Source organism: Giraffa tippelskirchi, chromosome 8 (assembly GCF_054371585.1).
Source record: "Giraffa tippelskirchi isolate mGirTip1 chromosome 8, T2T-mGirTip1v1.2.pri, whole genome shotgun sequence".
In the NCBI taxonomy this organism is placed as follows: domain Eukaryota; kingdom Metazoa; phylum Chordata; class Mammalia; order Artiodactyla; family Giraffidae; genus Giraffa; species Giraffa tippelskirchi.
Window position 1 is genome coordinate 142,132,854 of NC_137282.1, and position 18,449 is coordinate 142,151,302.

General features: G+C 53.7%; 2 protein-coding genes across 6 annotated transcripts; both read left to right on the forward strand.

Annotated features, from left to right (window-relative positions):
• The first annotated feature begins 463 nt into the window (after window positions 1-463).
• LSM2 (LSM2 homolog, U6 small nuclear RNA and mRNA degradation associated) lies at window positions 464-5,702 on the forward strand. Its single transcript, XM_081522457.1, has 5 exons — window positions 464-702; window positions 1,273-1,340; window positions 4,920-4,950; window positions 5,066-5,125; window positions 5,238-5,702. The coding sequence occupies exons 1-5, from the start codon at window positions 700-702 to the stop codon at window positions 5,361-5,363; spliced, it is 288 nt and encodes a 95-aa protein (XP_081378583.1). The 5' UTR covers window positions 464-699; the 3' UTR covers window positions 5,364-5,702.
• An 852-nt stretch (window positions 5,703-6,554) lies between these two features.
• Window positions 6,555-18,365, forward strand: VARS1 (valyl-tRNA synthetase 1). 5 transcript variants are annotated; one of them, XM_081522445.1, is made up of 31 exons: window positions 6,555-6,731; window positions 6,928-7,349; window positions 8,571-8,705; window positions 8,801-8,939; window positions 9,017-9,052; window positions 9,181-9,305; window positions 9,394-9,481; window positions 9,696-9,796; window positions 9,937-10,064; window positions 11,564-11,728; window positions 11,937-12,018; window positions 12,508-12,627; window positions 12,722-12,830; window positions 12,922-13,016; window positions 13,246-13,336; window positions 13,579-13,703; window positions 13,787-13,890; window positions 13,969-14,127; window positions 14,242-14,332; window positions 14,458-14,563; window positions 14,649-14,719; window positions 14,809-14,934; window positions 15,224-15,328; window positions 15,411-15,479; window positions 15,616-15,694; window positions 15,820-15,947; window positions 16,277-16,432; window positions 16,509-16,715; window positions 16,800-16,911; window positions 17,018-17,343; window positions 18,221-18,365. In XM_081522445.1, the coding sequence occupies exons 2-31, from the start codon at window positions 6,963-6,965 to the stop codon at window positions 18,287-18,289; spliced, it is 3,834 nt and encodes a 1,277-aa protein (XP_081378571.1). In that variant the 5' UTR covers window positions 6,555-6,731; window positions 6,928-6,962; the 3' UTR covers window positions 18,290-18,365. The 5 variants fall into 5 exon arrangements, with proteins under 5 accessions (XP_081378571.1, XP_081378572.1, XP_081378573.1 ...); XM_081522446.1 differs by having other exon boundaries at window positions 9,397-9,481; XM_081522447.1 differs by lacking the exon at window positions 9,017-9,052.
• Window positions 18,366-18,449: the final 84 nt, after the last annotated feature.

Sequence of the window (18,449 nt, forward strand, 5' to 3'; positions counted from 1 at the left end):
AAGTGAAATATTAGAATGGGTATTTTTATCCCCGATCCAGTGTGCTCTGTTTTACTCAGTCCTTTACAGGACAGCCGCAGGCAAAGTGTAAAAGAAATGTGGACTGAGACAGTAATGTGTTTATTGCGAACCTTTGATAAAATCAAGATTTGCGTGCGTGCAGGATCTTTATCTCGGGGACTTCGCAATTTTTTTTTTTTTTTGTTACCCAAGTGTAGCATACAGAGAAAAGTGTACAAATCATCATGGATTTTCACAAGCTCCCCGGCAGTCAGTCTGCAATAGGAAGTGTCTTTAGGGTATGAGCAAATCGGGATGGGAGTGAATTTATTGTCAGAGAAAGGAACAAAAACCTCTGAGAGACCGTGAGCCAGCCTTTTCGACCCTCCGGGAGCAGTTGCGGCCCGCGCCTGCGCAGTTGGAGGTCGCCCCTCTGGGAGGAAGTCGGAAGGCGGGAAGCCCCGCCCCTCTCCCGGCTTTGGCTTTCTCCTCAGTCTTACCCGGCCGGCTCCTCCTGAACCGCGAGCCGGCCGTTCGCTCTCCATCACTCGGAGCTCTCCGCTGCGCCACCCCACTGCGCCTGCGCGACCCCACCCCGCCCCACGCGCGGGCTCGCGTTCCAATTCCCGCCAGGCCTCCGGTCCACAGCACCCGGCCGGCGCCTTCCCTGTCCGGCGGAGAGCTGGCGGAGCAAGCACCATGGTAGGTACCGTGACGTCACAAGGGGGCGCCCTTAGGCAGCGCTGGCGGTTGGGACGGTTGGGGGCGGGGTGGCCGTCCCTTTGGAGGCTTTGTTCCTCTGGGCTGGCGTTGGGCCCTAGATTTTTCCCTCCATTGTTGGTTCCTGCACCTCGAGTTCTTTGAAAAGAGACTGGAAAGCAAATGGAATTTTTTACCCCTTATGAGAGAGTCAGCAGGGACAGTAGACCTCAAGGAGCATTTCCCTGACAGAGACCAGGCTCCGAGAAGGGGCGGGTGGAATACTTTCTACAGTTCTCTAGGAGGCGTGGGCAGGACCCCAGGAGAGATGGTCCATTGAGGCAGACCCGAGGTGTGCAAGGTAGAATGACTCGGGGGCTTTATGTCTGGCTCGTAGTGTGCATCATCGTCAGGGCTGCAGCTGTTCATCCGAGTATTCCTTCCTGTGAAGTTTAGAGAACTGCCAGAGATGTGGCGGGATCCCAATACCAGTGTTTGGTAATACTGGCAGGGGTTCACATCTCTTTACTATGTCCCTTCCCATATGATGGTTTTCCCCCTCTCGCCCAATAGCTCTTCTATTCCTTTTTCAAGTCTCTTGTCGGCAAGGATGTGGTCGTGGAACTCAAGAATGACCTGAGGTAGGTACTTGTTACCACAAGTTTGTAAGGAGTGGACGTGCCCAGCGCCCTGGAACCTGTTTAATTTGACGAGTATTTGAGTGCTAGGCAAGGTGGGAGAGATACAAAAGAAAGAAATGACTTGTGCTTTAAACTTACAGGTTAGCTGGGGAGTTGTATCATGTATTGGAAAACAATATAAAGCCTTATATAAGTAGTAAGTACCAGAGAGAAGACAGGGCAGACCCAACTTCTAGAAATCGAAGTTTTCAGTTCCACAAGTAACGATGCATGTAGAAAGACGTTGGTAGATTTGTGTGTGTGTGTGTGTAATAGTCACAAGTTGGGAAAATAGCCATAAATAGGGAATGGGTTAGATTGTGGTATTTCCATATAATAGAGCTGTCACATAGAAATGAGATACCAATAGGAAAAGCTATTGCAGAACAGTATATGTGGCATAATCTCCCTTTTGTTGAAGAAAATATAAAAGATACACAGGAGACCAGTGCAGCTCCTTCTGTCTGTACTGCTTTTACATCCCCTGCCCCCTTGTATCATTAGCTTCTAATCATCTCTCAGTACTTGGATTAAACGCTATATCCCTGGACTTTCCTGGTTCTAGCCAAGTACACTCTTCTGTTACAAAGTCTTTTTTCTTGCTAGTGGGTGTTCTCAAATTGTGATTTCATAGAAATGTATTTACTGTTTAGGAACCGTCTTTCCTACAGGGCCAAGACCATGTTTAAGCTTACCACTGTGTACCTAATGTCTAACACAGGCCTGAATAAATTGTTTAACTCATTTTATTTTCAGAACATCTCTGCATGACATACACTGTTGTTGCTGTTTTACACATGAGGAAACTGAAGGTTGCATAGATTAAGAAACTTGGTTAGGTCTACACAACTAGTAAAAGACAAAACCAGAACTTAAGTTCCATTATCTGCCCCATCCCCCCATACCTTTTTAATGGGCTTCCCTGATAGCTCAGTTGGTAAAGAATCCACCTGGAATGCATGAGACCCTGGTTCAATTCCTGGGTCAGGAAGATCTGCTGGAGAAGGGATAGGCTACCCACTCCAGTATTCTTGGGCTTCCCTTGTGGCTCAGCTGGTAAAGAATCCACCTGCAATGTAGGAAACCTGGGTTCAATCCCTGGGTTGGGACGATCCCCTGGAAAAGGAAAAGGCTACCCACTCCGGTATTCTGTCCTGGAGAATTCCACGGACTTTATAGTCCATGGGGTCGCAAAGAGTCAGACATGACTGAGCAACTTTCACTTCACCCCTTTTTAAATTAAAAACAGGGTCATAGTCTATGCAGTTAAGTGAAACTTGCTTTTCACTTAACAGTATGTTGTGGGTATTTTCCATGTCAATAAAGTTGATGTTTAACATTGTTAATGTCTGAATGGCATTTTTCTTAGATGGCTGCTGCTAAGTTGCTTCAGTCGTGTCCGACTCTGTGCGACCCCATAGACGGCAGCCCACCAGGCTCCGCCATCCCTGGGACTCTCCAGGCAAGAAAACTGGAGTGGGCTGCCATTTCCTCCTCCAATGCATGAAAGTGAAAAGTGAAAGTGAAGTCGCTCAGTCGTGTCTGACTCTTAGCGACCACATGGACTGTAGCCTACCAGGCTCCTCTGTCCATGGGATTTTCCAGGCAAGAGTACTGGAGTGGGATGCCATTGCCTTCTCTTAGCTGGCTAGAACCGATTTAAGCAAAACCGTGCTGCTGGACACTTAGGCTGTTCCCAGTTCTTTGTTTTTACAAATGATTTTGTCCTGAACATCCTCAAGCGTAAATCTTTGTATACATCTTGTTTCATTAGAAGAAAAAAAATCCTTTGAATGAAATATACATTTTAAATATCAAAACATACTACCTGACTGTCCTTTAGAAAGTTTGAGTCAATGTATTCTCTCCCCAGCAGTTTCTTCTACATTTCTACGTGAGATAATTTCTTAGTGGGGGAAACATTGACATGGCGGAATGGTGAAGCAAGGGATTTATTTGCCTTTTAGGTCAGAGATTTCTGATCTATGGTACCCGCAATGCATGTGATATTGATGGCATATAAATTGGGTCCATATAGAGAGACAAGTGTGGAAACCACAGCTACTTCCATCACTTCTATGAGATGACTTCTTTTTTATTTTCCTCTTTTTTTCTTCCTGGGTTTTCCAAATGGCAAGAATAACTGTTGTTATAGCCCCAGACCCTAAAGCAAGGACTTAAAGATTCAAAGGTAATCCATTGGGTTGGGAGAAGTGCTCTTTCTCTCATGCTGGGTGTCGGACCACTTTTGTGCTAAGTATCTCATTCTAAAGGGACTGAAGAAAAGTTACCACTTTATGCAATTCCTGAAAGTTATTTCACAGCTGCAGTAGGTGATAGGGCATCATCAAAGGTTTTTTGTTTTTTTTTAGCATCTAGGAATATGGTGAAATCACCACTGAGGCAGTTGGTCTGACACTGAATTTCAAATACTTAGAATTTTACAAAAATTAGGGCCCAACAGAGGGCCCAACCGACAACTTGAATTTTGGCAAGATAAGGATGTTTTAAAAACTGCCATTTATTAACAATTTTTTTAATACAAAGGCAATTAAAGAGCAGCTATTCTTAAAAAGAAAACTATTGACAACCTTCACCACACTATACACATACTACACTAGCTTATGTTTCCTCTTCTGTCACAGATTCTTGGAATCTTTGAGCACACATTAGTGTTTGAGAAACAGGTTCTAAGGAACTTAGAATCTGGTGGTGACATGAGGGATGGTTAGGATGAGGGCAGCCAGGCTGGAGGCTAGCCTGGATTGAGCTGTAAAGTCATTAGATCTTGGTTTGTCAAAGAGAATTATAGAAATTGCAGAAATGTTAGACATCAGCAAACGATGGGGATTCGTAGGACATGAAGGGTCCTTGATTTACAGGGTTTGAGGTTGTGAGACAGTGTTGAAACCATTGGCAGAAATTAAAGGATTGGGAGAGAGTCTGGCTTGAAGCCAGACTCTTAAGATAGCATTCCTCTTTAACATTGCAGGGGGCTCCTGGATTGAAGGACAGGACATCCCTTGTGCCTATGTCATCAAGAACACTGCTAGTTTGTTAATTTATATACATTACATATGGGGCTCTGGTTCCAAAGCAGTAGTATTTGAAAAGAACTGATGATTTGGGGGGTCAGACAGGCCTGGACCAAAAGTCTTTGTTTGTTCTAAACTTGGCCAAGTTACAAAATGTTCCTGGACCCCTGGATGTTTCATAATAGCTACCCTATGAAATGGCTGTAAAGATTACAGATACTATGGAGAATACAGGTCTGGCACATAATAACAGTTGTTTGATGGCAGCTACAAGAGTGAGTTGGTTTGGGGAGAGGAGATGTGAGATCTAAAATAACACACTGCTCTGGAAGCACTTTCTTTCCTACTCCAGAGCTTAGTCATGCCCCTTTCTGGTTGTAACTTTTCTGATTTCTTCAAGTCCTTTACTTGCCCCAACCATGTTCTTATCCCCTGCTCTGAAGTCACCTCTGTGTTGACTTTGGTATAAATTAATTTGGTTTTACCCTCTCTCTGCCCATAACAGCATCTGTGGAACCCTCCATTCTGTGGATCAGGTGAGATTATAATAAGGGCCCTGAATGGGGTTTTGGGGAAGGAAACGGGAGAGCTTGAGAGCTGGGTACTTTAATCTTGTCTCTAGTTTTAATGATGGTATTCATCTTTTCTTAGTATCTGAACATCAAACTAACTGATATCAGTGTCACAGACCCTGAGAAATACCCTCACATGGTGAGTTGTGGATAGTAGAGAAGAGGAACACCTCTCAAAGAAAGCAGGAGGCCGGTGGGTGGATAGAGGGCATTTTTTAAGGGTGTTTTCACATTTGCCTATCTTTGTCTAGTTATCAGTGAAGAACTGCTTCATCCGGGGCTCAGTGGTTCGCTATGTGCAGTTGCCAGCAGATGAAGTCGACACACAGTTGCTACAAGATGCAGCAAGGAAGGAGGCCCTGCAGCAGAAGCAGTGATAGTTCCTCCTCCCTTCCCCTCCTTCCATTTGTAACCCTTAACATCACGTCCCACCGGAGGCCTCCCTCCCATACTTCTTGAGGTGTTGTTTGTTTTTTGATAGCAAAAGCTTTTTTTTTTTAAGGAATGTGGATGAGAGGGCTAATAATGGGGAGTGGCTGTCCTCTGTTGAGTAGGCTGAGGAACTGAGAAGCCTTCCCTGTCTCCAGCACCTGCCTTTCTCACTTCTTCCCTGGAGATGGTGGGAGAATCTCTCAGATCTCTCCAGGGTAGCACGTGATTTATTGTGGGGAGGGAAGGAATCTATCCCGCATCGGGAATAAAATTTATGAAGCAAATTCGAGTTCTGGTTCTGTGTGCGCTTTGGGAAGGGGGCTGGAGAGTGGGTGGGAAAGGCGTGCTGAATTCGTCCAAGCCCGGTTACTCTCAATTACCCCAGCATTATCCGCTACTACTCTCCTGGTATAAACGATATCATCACCCCAACTGGACTAGGCCTTTTTTTCTGAACGTTCGCCTACCCAACATAGCCTTCTTATACTGTACCTACAGTGCTTGCTGTCCTTCCATTAATATGAAAGTTAATGAGACACCAAAAGTGCGTTTGATGCTGCTGGATTTTTTTCCTCAAGCCCCCCAAATCAGTACACTTTTCCCTGATATCTATTTAGATAGCTACAAACAAGTGACGGTTTTTGCTGTGGAGAGTTGCTGGCATTGAACACACGTGGTTAGCAAATAAGAGTTCCCGCTACAGATGAGAGTTCTCAGCATGAAGGGACCTTAGAGGCCCTCCAGCGTGACTCCCTCTTCCCACAGAGGAGGAAATGAGGCCCGGGGGGGGGGGGGACCTGCACTCCGGGGCCTTTGGTCGAAAGAACCCTGGTCCCGGGCGCCATCCGCAGCGGGTAGCGTTCTCCCAGCCGCTTCCCCGGCTGCCCGCTCAGCGCCGCCTCCCCTCCCGGCCGAGGACCCGCCCGGGGTGTCCGCGGCGGCGCCTGACGGGGTGGCGGTTCCCGGAGGCGTCCTCCCCCCGCCACCCCCGTGCCTGCGCCCTGCGCCATTCCTGAGGAGCGCGACCTGCAGCGGGCGGCGTGACCGCCCCCAAGCCAGGGTCCGGTAGGACCGCGCCCGCACACACAGGCGGGGCACGGTCGCCCGCGCCAGGACCCGCGGGCCCGGAAACGCTCGCAGTCACAAAGGGGGGACACGTGGGCGCCGACGGCCCAGGCGGCTGTCGCAGGGAGCTAGGGTCGCCCAGAGAACTGCCCGCCGGATTCCTCGGCCGCAGCCGCCAGGCCAGTCCAGCTTCGGCCGGCGTCCGGCTATGAGGTGGATGCCCGGCTCAGTGTGACCACCTCCCTCCAGTACGTACATGCAGCCTGAACCCGTGTCCCACGGCCGCCAAGGGGCTCCTACGAGCTTCCCACACTCCCCGAGGGCCCGCGGTCATGGGAAGTTGGTTCCCCACTGTCACTGCCACTCCGAGAGCTGGGTCCTCGGAGGCCCAGTCGTACTTAGTCCTAGATGCTTCGGTCTTATCCTGTCTCTCTTTCTCCTTAGGGTTTTTCCACCGCGTTCGGACCTCCCGCAAAACCATGTCCATTCTGTATGTCTCTCCTCACCCGGATGCCTTCCCCAGCCTCCGAGCCCTCATAGCTGCTCGCTACGGGGAAGCTGGGGAGGGTCCGGGATGGGGAGGAGCACACCCCCGCATCTGCCTCCAGCCGCCCCCAGCCAGCCGGACTCCTTTTCCTCCACCCCGTCTGCCAGCACTGGAACAGGGTCCTGGTGGGCTCTGGGTGTGGGGGGCCACGGCTGTGTCCCAGCTGCTGTGGCCAGCAGGCCTGGGGGGTCCCGGGGGTAGTCGGGCAGCCGTCCTGGTCCAACAGTGGGTCAGTTACGCTGACACCGAGCTAATACCAGCTGCCTGTGGGGCTACGCTGCCGGCCTTGGGACTCCGAAGCTCCGCCCAAGACCCCCAGGTGAGAAGGAGCGCGAAGTGGGAGGGGGAAATTTAGAAGAAGAGAGCAAAACTCGGAATGGATGATGAGCCAGGAAGATAGCATGTCAGACGTTGAAAAAGATTGATTATATCCTGGGTTGCCACCTAGTATGGTAACTTTGGGCAGGTTAAACTCTCTGAGCCTTGATCTTCTTACGTCTATGAAATGAAAATTGAGAACATGTTGAGAAGATTAAAAGATGTGTGCAGAGCACATAATCTCGTGCCAGTTGCTTTAAAAGTCTCTGAATGAGTTTGGTGAATCTGAAACTGAGGCGGTTAGTTGGAGGTTACTATGAATTTTTGAAAAGACTGAGTGAAGAAGAGGTGAGGAGAGGCAGTCAGAGAAGACAGTTGCTGGAAGAAGACAAAGGAGAAAAGAAATGAAAAAGGGAAGCAGGGGAAAGGAGAGAGGATCACACCAGATTATAAATGTAAATTCTTCCTGAATGGAGCTATGCCTTACAGGCCTAATAACACCACCTCCTTGCAGAGTATTGAGCATATGGTGGACACTTAATGGTTTTTGAATGAATGAATGAATGAAATGAATATATGACTTAGATCCTGACTTACCCTCTCATATCCTGACTACCCAGTCGAAATAGAGGGCTCCCCCTCTGGGATTCTCTCTCCCCCTCAGCCTCATTTATTTTTCTTCCAGGCTTTTAAGGAGAATAGTAGGGTAATGCATTATATATTTGCACATTTATTGTCACTCCCCCCTACTAGAATGTAAGCTCCAACAGGTCATGGACTCCATCTGTTCAAACTGCCTCCTTGTTCATTAGATAAGTGCCTGGCATGCAGGAGGTACTTAATACATATTTGCTGAAGCAATTACTATGTTGCCTCATGTAATCTTTAGCCTCTTGTGCTTAGTATATTGCAGCTGACATATAATAAGTGTTCAGTAGGGGGACTTCCCTGGCAGTCCAGTGATTAATATACTCTGTGCTTCCCTGCATGGGGCATGGTTGGATCCCTGGTCGAGGAATCCCACATGCCCTGTGACTCCACCCGCAAAAAAAAGTTTTCAGTAGGCATTTACTGAATGAGTGGGAAGAATTTTTATTATGATCATTTCAGTGAAGAAGAAACTGGTGATCTGTGGAAATGGAAGGAGGCCCAAATGGATTGCATGGGGGTGGGGACTGAGGTGGGCCAAATGTTATCTCATACCCCTTCGCCTTCCCACTAGGCTGCACTGGCGGCCCTGGGCAGAGCCCTGAGCCCCTTGGAAGAGTGGCTTCGACTGCACACCTACCTGGCCGGGGAGGCCCCGACTCTGGCTGACCTGGCAGCTGTCACAGCCTTGTTGCTGCCTTTCCGTTATGTGAGTCACTGGGACCTGGGGAAGAATGAGGACAGGTTCCCTCGGACCTCACTACAGGGTGACTAAGGATAATTCGTTTCTTTCCCCTACCCCAGGTCCTGGACCCCTCTGCCCGCCGGATCTGGGGTAATGTGACTCGCTGGTTTATCACATGTGTTCAGCAGCCAGAATTCCGGGCCGTACTGGGAGAGGTGGTTCTGTATTCAGGGGCCGGGTCTCGCTCCCAACAGCCAGGTGAGGAAGGATGGAGAGTGGGTGGGGAGGAGGTTCCTCTGGGCCCTTTCATATGCTCATTTTCTTTTCTCTCTTAGGAATAGCAGAATCAATGGGACAGGAGCTGGGGGATGGTAGGTGGGAGGTCAACATGGGGGAGCCTTTGGGGAGTTAAATAGGCCATCTGAGATATGGTAGAGCTGTGAACAATGCTGTTCACAGACCTACAGCGACAGGTCTGCATTTCTGTGCCTCTTTCCAGGCCCTGACGTCCCTGCACCCCCAAAGACAGCTGCTCAACTCAAGAAAGAGGCAAAGAAACGGGAGAAACTAGAAAAATTCCAGCAGAAGCAGAAGGTCCAACAGCAGCAGCCACCCTCTGGGGAGGTGAGAAGCTGAGGGTAGTGGAGCAAGATGGAGGGTTGGTGCCATGGTGAGTAGCTGGTATCTAGGCCTATATCCTTTCCCTCCTAAGCAGAAGAAACCAAAACCAGAGAAGAGGGAGAAACGAGATCCTGGGGTCATTACCTACGATCTCCCGACCCCACCTGGGGAAAAGAAAGGTACTAAAAGAAAGGAGGTCCGGGAAGAGGGACCCCCCCCCCACTCTTCACCGCCCCCTCCTTTTCTCTTTTCTTTGTACCCTGTTTGCTCTGTCCTTGGTCCCACTACTTTGCTTAGTGAGGATTTGCAGAGGCCCACGTCCTTCTCTGCTGGCCCCTCGTCCCTTTCCCAGCTGCTCCCAGCCTCGGCTCTGACCCTGCCTTTCTCCCTCAGATGTCAGTGGCACCATGCCTGACTCCTACAGCCCTCAGTACGTGGAGGCTGCCTGGTACCCTTGGTGGGAGCAGCAGGGCTTTTTCAGGCCCGAGTATGGGGTGAGTGGACACTGCTGCCCAGGCCTGGAGGGGTTGGAGGCGGGGAGGGACAGGGCTGAAGGATACATGGCCCAGGAAGGGGCCAGGCCATGGAAGAGGTGACATGAGGCCTTAGCAAGCACCCATCTTCTCCCTGTCAGCGTTCCAGTGTGTCAGCACCAAACCCCCGGGGCATCTTCATGATGTGCATCCCACCCCCCAACGTGACAGGCTCCCTGCACCTGGGCCATGCGCTCACCAACGCCATCCAGGACTCCCTGACCCGCTGGTGAGCTCCTGTCCTCTCCTCCAGGCTTCTCTCTGCCTTCTGGCTCCTGCTCCTTGACTCCCTTCTCTTTGCTGACTGGGGCCCTCACCTCTGCCCCCTGGTGGTGCTACACTTGCCTCTAGGTCCTTCCCGTCTAATGACTTAGCATCCTCTTCTGGTCAGATAATCAACACTTCCACTTGCAAACTTTCTTCTCATGCCACTAAAAGTAGTTATTTTGTATTTAGAAAGAAATAATGTGAATATTTTCTTCTTTCTAGCTTCAAGTTTCCTTGACCATCTTCCTCCAGATTCACTCCCTCCTAAGAATTAGCCACTGTTATCATTTTGATGTGTGTCTTTCAAGACCTTTCCTATTTACTTATATATTCATGTACCCATGGGATTCCCAGGTAGCTCAATGATAAGGAATCCACCTGGCAATGCAAGAGACACAGGTTCGATCCCTGGGTTGGGAAGATCCCCGGAGAAGGAAATGGCAAACCACTCCAATATTTTTGCCTGGGAAATCCCATAGACAGAGGAGCCTGGTGGGCTATAGTCCATGGGGCCGCAAAGAATTAGACATGACTTAGCGACTAAACAACAATATCTTGAAAATGTCAGAAAGTGTCCATATCCATTACAGCATATAAGAAATACCTGTGGTCTGTATGAGAAAGGAGTTGCTACAGTCCTGTCCCCAAGGAGATCTAAACCTAGTGGGGGTAAACAGATCAATACAGTAATGAATATAATGTAGTTTGGTGAGTCATTGAAAATAGTGTACAAATACAGTGAACCTAATTAAGTTTACCAATGTTCTTTGGTGTAATCTTCACTATCTTGTTAAAGAAAGCCTCCCCTGGGTCAAAGTTATAAACATGATCACTTATTATTTTCTTCTTTTTTTATTTTTGGAAATGATTTTCTAATGGAAAAGCATTTTCCAATGCTTTTTCTCATAGTTTTGTTTTCTTAAGTTGAAGGGTTTTTTTAAAAACTGAATTAAATTTAGATTTCAAAATAAAATTATTTTTGTGACTATGGGGAAGTAGGGCTATTTTCCAATCAAATTAGCTACAGTCCCAAACAAATTTATTGAACAGTTTGTCCTTTCTCCACTGACATGAAATGCCACCCTTAACAAATACTAAATATGCTTAGATCTGTTTCCAGTCACTGTTTTGTTTCCTTAATAGGTAACTTTGTTCCTGGTTCCTGTGAAAACTTGTTTTAATAATCATAGCTCTCTGATATGTTTTGCTATCTATCTAGGTGGGCAGGAGCCTCCTCTTAGTTGTTTTTGCCAAATTGCCTGGGCTGTCCTCACACATCTCTCCCTGACAGTTTTAGCATGGGAAGAGTTCTGATGCACCGCCCCTTCCTTTCCTGAGTCCATCGGCCACCTGTCTGGAGTCCCTGCTTCCCTCAGGGCAGCTCCACCACCCGCTCACCCCTCCACTACCCGCTCACCCCTCCACCACCCGCTCACCTCTGCTTCTCCATGCTCCCTGCAGGCACCGCATGCGTGGAGAGACCACCCTGTGGAATCCTGGCTGTGACCACGCAGGCATTGCCACCCAGGTGGTGGTGGAGAAAAAACTCTGGCGCGAGCAGGGGCTGAATCGGCACCAGCTGGGGCGAGAGGCTTTCCTGCAGGAGGTCTGGAAGTGGAAGGAGGAGTGAGTGCCAAGTGCCTGCTGGCCTCGCAGCCCCGTGACCCTGGCTGCAGGGTCAGACCCACTCACAGAGACTGAGGGTCATGTGGGCCCAGGGCCCAGGTCCATCTCAGAGCGATGAGTGATCCCCACCTTCTGCCCCCTTAGCTACCTCATGTCACCCTCCAGCCCAGACCCCATTGCTGATCCTGGTGTGTCTTTCCACTCCCAGGAAAGGTGACCGGATTTACCACCAGCTGAAGAAGCTTGGCAGCTCCTTGGACTGGAATCGAGCCTGTTTCACCATGGATCCTGTGAGTAGGAGTAGGAGGGGTCTCGGGGCTGGGGTGAAGGGCAGGGGGAAGCTCCCCACAGAAGAGAGCACACGCTGGGGGCCCTCCCCCAGGAGGTGGTCCACTCATAGGAAACCACTAGGGCTCAGCTGTAAATGCCGCTTTCTACCCCATGTCACAGCCCTTTGTGTTCCCTGTCGCTCCTTATAGGAGCTCAAATTCCTTCAGGCGGCACCTGAGGGGCCTCACCCTCCCCCGAGCTTGCACCCCTAGGACTCTGCACTAGCCCCTGTTCTTAATTGAGTGACTTCCCTGCCATACCAGTGTCACCACGCCGTTTCCTATCTGTGTCTTCCCATAGTCCCCTCTCCCTGCTCAAGGAAAGCAGTTCTCCCCTCCAGCCCTTAAAGGGGCCTGTGTGCTGGCAGGGGGCTCTGGTCCGGCCGGGTCCCACTGGTCTCTGTTGCCTCGGCACCCAGGCCCATCTCTGGCTTCCCCTGTTCCCACTAGAAACTGTCAGCAGCCGTCACGGAGGCCTTTGTACGGCTCCATGAGGAGGGAGTCATTTACCGCAGCACCCGCCTTGTCAACTGGTCCTGCACCCTCAACTCTGCCATCTCCGACATCGAGGTGTGCCCCTTCCCTCCCCACAGCTCTCCACATCTCCACCGCACGCCCCCCAACCCCAGCCGCTGGGCCGCTTTTCTTAAGCTCCGTCTCGTAGGTGGATAAGAAGGAGCTGACAGGTCGTACCCTGCTCTCCGTGCCTGGCTACAAAGAAAAGGTGGAGTTTGGGGTCCTCGTCTCCTTTGCTTACAAGGTCCAAGGCTCAGGTAGGAGCCAGAGGCACCAGGATCCTGGGCTGGGTTGGGCGGGGGCGGGAAGGGCCCAGTGCTGAGACCACAAGGCCTCCTGTCACCCCAGATAGCGACGAGGAGGTGGTGGTGGCAACAACTCGGATCGAGACAATGCTGGGAGATGTGGCCGTAGCCGTGCACCCCAAAGACCCCAGATACCAGGTGTGGTGGGGGTGCTGCCCGCAGTTGGGGGAAGAATGCTGGCCGAAGAGGGCTTCCACACTATGTGTGGGGATGGGATGGGCACTGAGAAAACTGGATTAGAAACGCATGGCTCTGGCTGCTTTCTGGCCCTGTGGATGGAGTTTGGGTGTCAAGAAATCAGGACCCTGCTTAGGAGGGAGTTGGGCCCAGCCCATTGTGCGTTTCTGGCGTCTCCCTCTCTCCCCAGCACCTGAAGGGGAAGAGCGTGATCCACCCATTTGTGTCTCGGAGCCTCCCCATCGTCTTTGATGACTTTGTGGACATGGAGTTCGGCACAGGTAAGCACCGGGCTGTCCTGTGGGGAGAGGAAGGAGCCACGAGGCACACCTTCCTGCCAGTCACCTTCCCTCTCAAGGAAAAGAGGCTTCACCTGAACTTGCAGGACTTGCACCGGTTTTCAGGGGACTGGGTCAGGGGGATGGGGTGGTCTGAGAGCACATCTGTTGACAAGAGGCAGGGTGCACATGAGCAGAGACTGCCCTGAGTCCTGCGTGACCCTGCACCCCCACATACACCCCAGGCGCAGTGAAGATCACCCCTGCCCACGACCAGAATGACTATGAGGTTGGGCAGCGGCACGGACTGGAGGCCGTCAGCATCATGGACGCCCGCGGGGCCCTCGTCAACGTGCCCCCACCTTTCCTGGTGAGAAAGCCTGGGCGAGGTGGCCGTGTCAGGAGACAGTGGGGCTCCTGGCACAGCCATGACGGAGCCTGTCTCCCCCCTAGGGCCTGCCCAGGTTTGAGGCCAGAAAGGCGGTGCTGGCCGCGCTCAAGGAGCAGGGACTGTTCCGCGGCATTGAGGACAATCCCATGGTGGTGCCACTTTGCAAGTGAGAGCGGAGGCCAGGGAAGGGGGTGGAGCCTCGGGGTGCTCACCACTCCGCCTCCTCACCGACGTGTACCTGCAGCCGCTCCAAGGACGTGGTGGAGCCTCTGCTGCGGCCGCAGTGGTACGTTCGCTGTGGGGAGATGGCTCAGGCCGCCAGCACTGCTGTGACACGAGGCGACCTCCGCATCCTGCCGGAGGCCCATCAGCGGACATGGCATGCCTGGATGGACAACATCCGGTGCGTCAGGCCCCTTGATGTGAGGAAGGCAACCAGGCGAGGGGCCAAGCTGGGCACAGCCTGGCACCCCGCCTGCCCTTCCTTGATGCCCTCTCCTCCCCCTACCACTTGCAGGGACTGGTGTATCTCCCGGCAGCTGTGGTGGGGCCATCGCATCCCAGCCTACTTCATCACTGTCAATGACCCCACCGTGCCCCCAGGGGAGGTGAGAACCATGCCAGGCTGGGGACTGGCACATCTAGGGTGGGGGAGGGCTTTCGGTGCATTGGGTCTTGGTAGGGGACAGGCAGAGGCATCCCCTTGGGTACTCACTCCACCTGGGCATGGCAGGACCCTGACGGGCGGTACTGGGTGAGCGGGCGCACTGAGGCCGAGGCCCACGAGAAGGCAGCTAAGGAGTTCGGCGTGTCCCCTGACAAGATCAGTCTCCAGCAAGGCAAGGCGGGGCCTTGGGGTGGGGGGCAGTGGGGGGCCGATCCTCACCTCTACCCCTCTGACCTCTGACCTCTGGCCCTCCTCAGATGAAGATGTACTGGACACCTGGTTCTCCTCTGGCCTCTTCCCCTTCTCCATCCTAGGCTGGCCCAACCAGGTACATTCCTGGGGCCAGCCCAAGGCCGGGTGGGAATCTTGGGTGTGGGTGCGTGGTTCCCCATCACTCATGCCCTGCTGTGATCCCAGTCAGAAGATCTGAGTGTGTTCTACCCGGGAACGCTGCTGGAGACAGGCCATGACATCCTCTTCTTCTGGGTGGCCAGGATGGTCATGCTCGGCCTCAAGCTCACTGGCAAGCTGCCCTTCAAAGAGGTATGGAGACTGCTGAGACCCTCACAGTCCCTTCCCTCACCCGGACAGCTGTGGGTGGGCCCAGCCAAGGGGGCTGGTGGGGCTGAAAACCAGCCCGCGCTCTGCTAGGAGATTCTTTTACCCATTTCCTAGAAGAGGGAGCACTTCTGATTCACGAGAAGGGGCTGCCGGGGCTGCTGAGGGGCCCAAGGTTCAGAGAGGAGCAGACCAGATGTAGGGGTGAGGAGAGAGGCATTGGGGTCTAGGTGGGGAGACGTCCTCACAGGCCTTCCCTGCCCTGGCCTCGCAGGTCTACCTCCATGCCATCGTGCGGGACGCCCACGGCCGGAAGATGAGCAAGTCTCTAGGCAACGTCATTGACCCCCTGGACGTTATACATGGGGTCTCCCTGCAGGTGGGGCTGGGTGCTGGGTCAGGCCGGGAAGGGCTATGGGGCGGTGGCCACAGGCCCCTGACTGCTCCCACCTCACCTTCAGGGCCTCCACGACCAGTTGCTGAACAGCAACCTGGATCCCAGCGAGGTGGAGAAGGCAAAAGAGGGGCAGGTACGGGGGCAGACACAGGGGTGGGCCGGTGTCTGGCACGTGGGCAGAAGGCGGGTGAGCCTGGCTTAGAACACTCCCCTCCCTGACTCCTCCTCCATTGATTCCTCCCCCCGTTGACTCTTCCTTCCCCCCACAGAAGGCAGATTTCCCGACGGGGATCCCCGAGTGTGGCACTGATGCACTCCGATTTGGACTATGCGCCTACACGTCCCAGGGTACGGCTCCCCACGGCAGTCTCAGCTGCATCCTTCTTCCTGCCCAGAGGCACCCCGCTCTCCGCTGCCCAGGGCCTAGGGCCGGGAGGGAGAGCAGTATAGACTCACGCTTCACCTCTGCCTAGGCCGTGACATCAACCTGGATGTGAACCGGATATTGGGGTACCGCCATTTCTGCAACAAGCTCTGGAACGCCACCAAGTTTGCCCTCCGTGGCCTTGGGAAGGGTTTCGTGCCCTCACCCACGTCCGAGGTGAGGCCCTGGTGGGCAGTGAGGTGGGCAGCACCCACGCGGGTCACACCTTTGCCATCCCAACATTAAGCCTGGCCCGTGCCCCTAAGGAGCTTGCGTGTAGCTGGGGGGACAGAAGGACACAGGGGAAGCCTCAGGCACTGCGGTCCTCCCGCACAGTGGCGGGGGCTGGCCCTTTCTGGTCTGGGCCAGAAAGCACGTGGTGGTTGCTTTGGACCCATCTCTTCCTGGAATGCAGATTCCCCGTGGTTCCCGTTCCCATGGGGTTGTGGCCCCTCCTCCTGGGCACATGGTGCCCCCTGGCTGACAGGCTCCTTCCCCCCCACAAGCCTGGAGGCCGCGAGAGCCTGGTGGACCGCTGGATCCGCAGCCGGCTGACCGAAGCTGTGAGGCTCAGCAACCAAGGTTTCCAGGCCTACGACTTCCCGGCTGCCACCACCGCCCAGTACAGCTTCTGGCTCTACGAGCTCTGCGATGTCTACCTGGTGAGGGGGAGCCGCCTGCCCCCTTCCCGGTCCTTGGCCTTCTCCAGCCCTGAACCCTGTGCCCCCCTCCCCCCAGGAGTGCCTGAAGCCTGTGCTGAATGGGGAGGACCAGGTGGCAGCCGAGTGTGCCCGCCAGACCCTCTACACCTGCCTGGACGTGGGCCTGCGGCTGCTCTCACCCTTCATGCCCTTCGTGACTGAGGAGCTGTTCCAGCGGCTGCCCCGGCGGACGCCACAAGCTCCCCCTAGCCTCTGCGTCACCACCTACCCGGAGCCCTCGGAGGTATGGGGTACGGCCTGGATAGGGGGCTCCGGGGAGCTCCTCAGAGCCGCCCCTAGCTTCCTCACCCCCTTCTCCTCCCCTCAGTGCTCCTGGAAAGACCCTGAGGCGGAAGCTGCCTTTGAGCTGGCCCTGAGCATCACTCGAGCCGTGCGCTCCCTGCGTGCTGACTACAACCTCACCCGGATCCGGCCCGACTGTGAGCCTTGGGCCCGCATATTCCCCTGTCCCCTCCCACCCCAGGACCAGTGTCTAGCATGGCTGCCTCGTCTCTGTCTCCTCACTTCTCTCCCTTCCCCTGGCAGGTTTCCTTGAAGTGGCTGACGAGGCCACAGGTGCCCTGGCATCGGTGGTGTCGGTCTACGTGCAGACGCTGGCCAGTGCGGGGATCGTGGCCGTCCTGGCGCTGGGGGCTTCTGCGCCCCAGGGCTGCGCTGTGGCCCTGGCCTCTGACCGCTGCTCCGTCCATCTGCAGCTGCAGGGGCTAGTAGACCCAGCCCGGGAGCTGGGCAAACTGCAGGCCAAGCGTGACGAGGCGCAGCGGCAGGCCCAGCGTCTGCGGGAGCGCCGCGCCGCCTCAGGCTACACTGTCAAGGTGCCCCTCAAAGTCCAGGAGGCAGATGAAGCCAAGGTGTGCGGTGTGTGGGGCAGTTCCTTCCCCATTTCCCACGTCTTGCTCCCTCACCATCAGACCCCCTCCTGCAGCTGCTCTGCCCGGCCCAGGCAGGAGAGCAGGTGGGACCATGTAATCCTTCCTTTTACACATGAAGGACAGCCAGGGCAGGGGCACAGCCCTGGGTCACAGCAATCTGAAGATGGAGGCAGACCAGCCAGCCAGCCAGACCCCTCACACACCACCCAGTGCCCAGAACATGGCATCCACATGCCGGGACCTGGGATCAGGACGGAGCCAGTATAGTCAGGGAGCTCAGCAGATCACCTAAGGCCCCTCCAGGGAGGAACCATGGGGTAAACCAGGGGCACAAAGAAACAAGAGTGGAGGCTAAGAACTCGGATGGCTGAGCAGGGTTCTCTCATTCCTGTCTACCCAGAAGCCCTCTCACAGTAGGGCAGTATTACCATCACCATTTTCCAAGCAAAGGCTAAGAGCCTGCCTTGGAACCTGCGTTCCTAACCACTGTGCTCTACCTCCGGGTCAGGGCCTGGGGCTGGGCCACTGGGTGGCGCACATGAGCTCTGAGGCCCCTTTGTCCTTGGAAACTGACCACTCTGGGAAAAGGCAGGACCCAGGAGACCAGTGATGGTGGAAGAGAACAAGGTGCTGATAGAAGTGAATGAGTGTTCTAGTTGGAGAGGAGGAGGCTGCTGGTGGGAGGTTGGTGAGAATTAGCGGGAGATAGGCCAGTCAAACACACAGGTCCCCAACCTACTCCCTGGCCATGGTCCTCACCCCTTTCCAACTCTAATCTGTCTGCTCTTGTGGGCATTTGGGTTCTCCTCTCTTGGGCCTGGGCCTCCTCACCCACCACCCCCTTTTCTGTCCTCAGCTCCAGCAGACAGAAGCAGAGCTCAGGAAGGTTGATGAGGCCATCGCCCTATTTCAGAAGATGCTGTGAAACACCCAACTCCAACCCTCATGACCCCCAGTGGTCCACCATGGCGATGGCAGCAATAAAATATTTTGCCACGAAACCATCTCTCGACTGTGTATGTGTGGTGGGGCTGGGGAGGGGGTTCCGAGGGGCTGGATTTCTGGATCCTCAGAGGTGCCAGTGT